A 7,650-nucleotide genomic window follows, 5' to 3' on the forward strand; every position below is an offset into this window, starting at 1 on the left:
TCGGGAGAAGATGGCAGAGCAGTGAGCAGCAGCAAAGCCACCTTGGGAGATTTGGAATCCAGACACGGGAAAACAACGGGGAAAGAAAGGAGGAAGGTGGACCCCTGGGACCCAGAAAGGATCTGAAGGGGAAACTGGAGCCCACGGAGGATGAAGTGAAGGGCTCCCCAGCTCCCGGCTTGGTGGGAGAAAGGAAGATGGGTCCCAGGGACACTAGGGGAGCAGGCACTGGCTGCTGGGGTGCCTGGCCCAGTGGGAGATTAGTTACACGGGGGCCGCCGACAGCAGTGCGGAGGGAAGCACTGATGGCCTAGCCCGATCAATAGCCACTACTGGACAATGACGGCCAAGCCCCAAAGCCGCTGATAGCTGTGGCTTCTCATTCGGTGCTTGGTTGCAAGATGGCATCACTCAGGCTGCAGGCATCAGTTATGGTCTGAGTCTACATGTGCCCCCAGAAGTCTCATGCAGCCCTAGGTGCTGGGGCTTTTCCGGAGGTGGCTGGATCTGGAGTGTGTGACCCCAGGATTCACGGTGCAACGTTAGCTGCAGGGACTAGGGTTAAGGGCGAGTGCTACCCGCGCTCAAAGGCCTGGGAAGATATAAGGGACGGAAGGAGCCGTGGTCACCCCTTGTTTTGCTATCCTCTTCGTGCCATGAACTGTTGCTCCCTTGTGATGCCCCCTGCCTGAGCCAGCTGAATATGGGCTGAAACTGAGCTGAATAAATCTTCCCCCTTTGCATTTGGGTGTCGAGTACATTGGCTCAGCAAAGAGAAAATAACAGACAGAACCCTTTTCATTTAACTTGCATAATAAGGGAGTACTGCTATTTTCCACGTATGTGAGACTCTGAAAAACTTGCTCAGGGTTACAACAGGTACCGAGCGGCTCAGCCAGGATTAAAGCTGATGGTGTAGGGGCCGGGGCTATAGCTCAGCAGCATAAGCGCCTGCCTGGCAAGTGCAAGGTCCTGAGTTTGATTCCTGGTACCAAAAAAAAAAAAACAAAAAAAAAAAAGGCTGACTGTGTCACAGGAAGAACAAAAATAATGAGCATGAGATATGTGCATTTAGAACTTTTATTTCAAAACCAAGAACCACAGTAATGTAACATTAATAGTAGAAAATCCGTGTGGAAATATTTACAACCTGGTCACTGAGAAATGGGGACTCTACCCTGCATTGCCGCCCAGGCAGGAGAGGCCCAGCGTGAGGGAAAAGTCACCTTTCGCAACAAAGCCTCCCTCCCTAGCTACAGTGCACCCGGGAATAGTGGGAACCAAGGACTGGAACACTGTCCTCTGCCTGGAGGGTCTGAGACGTGTGAGCACCAAGGAGGGGAAGGGAGACAGAGTAACCTGTGAGCAGGAAGGAGGTGGGGTAAGAGGGCTGGGAGGGAGATGACTGCGGAGACGCCCTGCTGCCACCCGGCTGTCTGAACCCTCCAGTTAGAAAGTTTACCTCCTCCCCCCACAGCCCTCAGACCCCTTCCGAGCCCCCGCTGACCCCACGCTCTCCTCTTCCCTTCCCCCTCCACCTCGGCCGAGGGATGCTGGGAGGTGGCTCTCCTTCCATCCCTGCTCCCCAAGGGAAGGACAGCAGAGGAGTGTGAATCAGAGGTTCCGGGTGCAAATGCCACCCAGCAGAGGCAGTGTTGCTTCTACACACAGGGATGGGCCGAAGCATTCTGCCCAAAAGGCGGGGACAGCAACACCGGAAGTAGGCCTTGAACTACTTCCACCAGAGCAAAGCGTCAGCAGCACGCACCCTTCCCTGCTCTCGGTGCCGTTTACCCCTGCTGTCTCCCACGTGTCCGTCAGAGGACTCAGGTCCCTGAGGGCACCCAGTGGGCGTCACAGTAACATGGTACAAGAGAGGCCTGGCACGGTAACAGACACGGACTGTTAAGCCCTGACCCTATAGTGACAGCACACTTAAAGCACGGAGTGATCGTTCAGGAAAAATCCTTTCCCACAGCTGAGGTCACAAATTCCAAAACTACCCATGAGGATTCTCCTCTGAATTCCTTTAAAGCTACGAGTTAAAAGTCAAAAATCAACAGATAAAATACAGAACGAAGTGGAGAACCGCCGAAGCGCTACTGAGGACCAGTACGTTGGGTTCTCCCTGGAGGGCTCGGCCTCAGGGGTGTGGGGCGTGGGGACTACAGGACAAGGGAGTCCACCAGGGGGAGGAGGGCTGGGTCCAGGGAGGGTCCCCACACCCTCCCTTCCCCGGACTCCGCCCGCTGCTCTGTCACGATGCCCGTCTTAGTAACAACCCCAGCTTTCAAGTAATACTCTACATAAACTATAATCTTAAAGCAAACTTCCAAAGGAAACCAGTAGTTTTTTGACACAGGCACGGGACTTTCCTGAAATGAAGTGTAAGGAGTCTCCTGTGAGACGCAGACGTCGCGCGGAGCCAGGGGCCCACCTGGGGGACCACACCGCACCCCTTTTTCTCCCTGAGTCCTGCCTTCTCACACCATAACCGCTCTGCTAGCAAACCTGCTTTACCTGCAACCTTTCTTTGCACACCTCCCTCTCACCTCCATTTGCTTGCAGTCTTCGCTATTTGGTAAAATTTTCACTTAAAAAAATAAATATTTATGCAATAAAACCAGAAGATAAAATAAATACACAACCCAAGTGACTTTGAGAACCGTGAGGCGAGGAGTCCGCAGATCTCCCTGGTGCCGGAGCAGAGCTGGCGCTCAGGGCATTAGAGGGCCGCGCGTGGCCCGGGGTGAGGTGCGGCCACCTGGCCGTGGCCACAGGAGAAGGTCCAAGCAGTGAGGCGCTCAAGGAGCCCGGGCACTGGCCGAGCCAGGGCTTGCTGAGGGCGAGACAGGCTCGGGCAGCAGCACTGGAGCGGTCAGTCCTGGGTTCGTTGGGGGAGGGGTCCCCCAGGAGGGGGTCGCTGTGGGCGGTCCTGGCTGGCGTGGCCTAGACCCTGGCGGCCGGTTGCTTCCCGGGCTGCAGGCTGTTCAGCTCCATGGCTGGGCTCTTCTGGGACCTCTGGGTATCCTGGCCTCGCCCTTCGAAGCCCCGAGTGATGTCCTCAAAAGTCCTGCCTCGGGTCTCGGGGACTTTGAAGAAGGTGAACAGCCAGAAGATAATAAGGAAGACGGCAAAGATGATGAAAACGTAGGCTTTCAAAGAGGCCTGGTGAAAGATAACGGGAGGGTTGGTGTTAATTATGCAACGCTGGTCCTTGGCAAAAGATAAAGGGGGCAGCTGGGGATTTAGCTCAGCGGCAAAGCGCCTGCCTGGTAAGCGCAAGGTCATGAGTTCGGTTCCCGGTACCGGAAGAAAAAACAAAACAAAACAAAAGAAAAAGCAAAAAGATAAAGGGAAGGTTGGTGTTAATTATGCAACTCTGGTCCTTGGCAAATCCAGCCTCCTTCACGTCTGTCTGCAGGAGGCCTCAAGCTATAACCACCCCCTACCCCGAGTGGGACGGTAGGCTTATTTCTGATACCATTGCAGAGCTACTGTATTTCTCTGGAATTGTGTCTTTCCTGTTCACTAAAGGCAGCTGCTTCTAAACACCTACGATTCTGGTCTACACTTAAAATCTAGTTTCTGGAAAATCTCATGCAAGTAGGAACGGGTTCTAGAAGGCCACTGCCACATTCTAACACATCAGCTCCAGGTCTTTTATTTTTGAGACAGGGTCTCACTATGCAGTTCAGGCTGGCCTTGAACACACTATGTGGCCTTGAACTTGCAGTGATCCTCCTGCCTCAGCCTCCTGAGTGCTGGAATTACAGGCATATGCCACCACACCCAGCGTCTCCAGGTCAGGTCATCTTATGATGGGGTCTAGCTGATTTGTCAGACCCTAAACTGAAGTGAGGGAGCCTTTAGGAACAAAGCCAGTGCTTATTCAGGTTGAACGAAGCATTGGTTTGGTGGGGTCCAGGCTTATCACTACCATTCTTTTCTAGGCAGAACTGCCTCTGATCTCAGAGTGGTCCTTCTGAGACAGGGTCTGCGCAGCTGAGCTGGCCTCAGATTTACGATCTTCCTGCCTCAGCCTCCTGAGTGCTAGCATGACAGCTGTGCACTGCCACACAGCACCCAGACTCGTGGTTCTCCCAAGTTCCCGGGTCTGGCCTCCTGCTTTGCTCTGCTTTCTTTTTTCTGTATTTCACCGAAATTGAGAAAGGTCTGGCTTAAGGCTAACTTCGTGGAGTCAGTGAACATTATCGTGGTGTAAACATGCTGGCTTCGGTGGGATTTTCCTTTACTTACTGCAGCTGTGGGGAAGAGCAGTCCAACCAAAAAGTTGGAGGTCCAGTTAGAACAACCAGCCACAGCCATGGCGGCCGGGCGGGGGCCCTGGCTGAAGAGTTCGGCCACAATAAACCAGGGGATGGGGCCCGGTCCAATCTCAAAGAAGGCCACGTAGACCAAGATCGCCACGATGCAGATATAGCTCATGTAACTGTAGTCGTCCTGAAAAAGGGAGGGAGGAGACGGTCAGAGACAGCAGGAGAGTGCTGGCACGTGGCAGGCCCTCCGCCTCGGGCACATGCAGCCTGTGGGATCCATGCAAGTCCTAGCTGTGTCCGTGTCACATATATCACTTTTCACCGAGACCATTTCATCACCTACAAAATGGACTATCCTCAAGACCAATTTTCTTTTTTGTGACAAGGCCTTGCTACATGTAGAGTTCAGGGTGGCCTTGAACTCATGGCGATCCTCCTGCCTCAGCCTCCCAAGTGCTGAGATACAGTCATGTGCCACAATGCCTGGATCAAATGACTTATCAGCGATCTCCAGTGTCAGCTACCTGCCCCCACCACCCATGACCTCTCCACACCACCTTCCCCGCCTCCGTCCCTCAGAGCGCTTACCTTCAGTAACAGAGACACCGTCATGACGATGGAGCAAACAGCCATGCCGCCAAGGCCGATCAGGTGCAAACTCCTTCTTCCTACCCTTTCCACCAGAAACACCTAGGAGAAGACAGACAGACACTGCTGCTTCCGCTCACGAGAGCCCTGCGTGCATGACTTGAATCCCGCCTTAGAAGAAGCAGGCACCTGCTCCAGCCACACCAGCCCCGGTGGAACCCGGCTGTGGCCCATCCCACATTTGTGAGGACAGTGAGGACTACCTACACCCATCAGTCGGTACTGTGTTCCCAAAGAGGAACTGAACAGGAAAGGTTCAATGGACGATGGGGAGGTGGAGAGCCAAGCACCACGCCTTTGACATCTGTAGTGAGAACGCTTGCCACCCCCAGCTGACCCTGCCCTGCAACTTACGGACACCACGGTGAAGATGGTGTTAACCACGCCCGCGCCAATGGTGGCGTAGATTGGCTTCTGGACGCCGGCATCCTGGAAGATTCCCGTTGAGTAATAGAAGACCTAACGGGAAACAAAGGATGCATCTTTGCTGACTATATGTAACAATTACATTGAATGCTCAAAAGTGAAGTCTCAGAAAGAAGAGTTCTTTTCCGGAGTCCCCATAATATTCTTTCTGCAAATAAATTATCTTTTGCATCTGATCTCCACCTGCTAAATTTTCCATTCCAGTCACTGGTTTCTACTTTTTTTTTTTTGTCTTTTTGAGACAGGGTCTCACTATGCAGTTCAGGCTGACCTTGAGCTCACTTTGTAGCCCAGGCTGGTCTCGAACTCACAACGATCCTCCTGCCTCAGCCTCCCAGAGTGCTGGGATTACAGGTGTGCACTACCACGCCTGGCTTTTTACTTTTCCTTCTAATGAGTATCCCCACTGCTCTATGTGCTCCTCTTCAGATCCACTTTGTTGATTTACAGAAAGGTAGAAGTTCTTAGTGGGCTGTATCCCAAACCTTCCAAACTGCCAGGCATACTGATGCCCCAATCTGATAGGGCAGAAGTGGAATGAGTAACCCTAGCTGCCCCCTCTTTCTTTTAGAGAGGGTGTCTTGCTATGTAGATTAGGCTGCCTTTACTATGTAAATGCCCTCTGCCCTCAAACTTGAGACAATCCTCCTGCCTCAGCCTCCAAGTGCTGGGATCACAGACATGTGCCACCACGTCCCTCTAAACTTGATCATTTAATAAGAGCCTGGGCTGGATTTCCCAGTCCTATGCTCTTTCCAGGGGTTTAGGACATAACAAGCTACTAATTTTATTTGATATATACTGTAGAAATAAGGTATTCTTTACAATATGCCTTTTTTGGCTTTGTTTTGTCTTGTGGTCCTAGGGATGGAACCCAGGGTTGTGCTAGTGCTAGAGTGCTTGGCAAGTAGGGTCTCCGCTATGCAGTTCAGGCTGGCTTTGAGCTCACTTTGTAGCCTAGGCTGATCTCAAACTCGCCAACGATCCTCCTGCCTCAGCCTCCGGAGTGCTGGGATTATAGGCGTATGCCACCACGCCTGGCTACAACTTTTTATTTTGACTAGCCCTTTTTATTTTGAGAGAGGGTTTTGCCAAGTTGCCCAAGCAAGGCTGTCACTTGGGGCAATCCTCCTGCCTCAGCCTCCCAAGAGAGCTAGGATTATAGGCCACTACACCCAGCTTAGTGGTTTTCTGACTGAAGTTTGCAAGGCAGGGCTGGGGCAAGGCAACTTGGAGGGACACGAGTACATCTCAGTAAACACTTCCTCCCAGGGAGGGCCTGCACCCGGCACCTGGCTGTAACTCCAGCCCTGCTATCCTCCAATTTCCTGTGCATGTTTCACTCCAGGGACAGAAGGCACACACATAGCGTCATTTTCAAAGGAGCAAATTCCAGACTGGGATGCACTGAAAACACTTGAGAGGCTTTCATGAACTTTGTCTTCCCAGACTCTGACAAACAGGTTCTACCCCCTCAAAGAGGGGCTGTGACTTTATCTTTTTGTCTTAGACAGGCTCTGGCTGTGCTGCCAGGCCAGCCTTGAATTTCTAGGCTCTAGGGATCCACCTGCCTCAGCCCCTCACACGGCCCGGACACGGGCACGGGAGCGCGACCCAGGCGTGGACACTCACGGCATTGATCCCCGAGAGCTGCTGGGACAGCTGCAGCATGATGGAGATGAGGATGGGCTGCCGGTAGCTGCGGGACCGGAAGAGCTCCAGCACGGTGACTTTCTTCTCCTGGCTCATGCGCAAGCTCTCGTCCTTCATCTCCTGGATGTCCGGGGACACGTCCTGGGAGCCCCACAGCCGCTGCAGAACTGGCGAGAAGAGCGAGGGGGAGAAAGGGGCTGAGCGCCCCCTGCCTAACAAGTGGAAGCCCCCTTCCTGGAGCGCGGCCCGGGCACTCACTCTTAGTAGCGCGCTCCTCCTCCTTCCTGTTGATGAGCAAGAATCTGGGACTCTCGGGGCACAGAGGAAGCGCCAGGCTTTGTATGACGGCCGGGATGATGGTGAAGCCCAGCAGCATCGGCCAGAGCTCCTCAGACCCCAGGATGAACGGCAGGCCGAAGATCTAGGAACCAGAAAAGAGGGTCACAAACCCCTTATTTCCTAGGCCACAAGTTCATTTTTATTTATTTATTTATTTATTTATTTATTTATTTGGTCTTTGTGAGACAGGGTCTCGCTCTGCAGTTCAGGCTGGCCTTGAGCTCACTTTGTTGAAATTCCTTCTCCCTCCAGAAAGAAACGTCTATCATCAAGAAATCAGGCCAGGGCCAGGGATATAGCTCAG

The 7,650-nt window shown here is 53.0% G+C and overlaps 1 protein-coding gene across 1 annotated transcript in view; it reads right to left on the reverse strand.

Annotated features, from left to right (window-relative positions):
- Positions 1-1,062: 1,062 nt before the first annotated feature.
- The window catches only part of LOC102026845 (solute carrier family 2, facilitated glucose transporter member 3), a gene marked incomplete at its 5' end in the record, with an annotated part of 83,827 nt that continues 77,239 nt past the window's right edge, over positions 1,063-7,650 (reverse strand). Inside the window, 6 exon segments of the mRNA XM_005378907.2 lie at positions 1,063-3,168; positions 4,261-4,464; positions 4,869-4,970; positions 5,283-5,387; positions 6,987-7,174; positions 7,266-7,428. Coding sequence (XP_005378964.2) covers positions 2,950-3,168; positions 4,261-4,464; positions 4,869-4,970; positions 5,283-5,387; positions 6,987-7,174; positions 7,266-7,428 — 981 coding nt within the window.

The sequence above is a fragment of the Chinchilla lanigera genome, unplaced genomic scaffold (genome assembly GCF_000276665.1).
Source record: "Chinchilla lanigera isolate Chin_1 unplaced genomic scaffold, ChiLan1.0 scaffold00012, whole genome shotgun sequence".
In the NCBI taxonomy this organism is placed as follows: domain Eukaryota; kingdom Metazoa; phylum Chordata; class Mammalia; order Rodentia; family Chinchillidae; genus Chinchilla; species Chinchilla lanigera.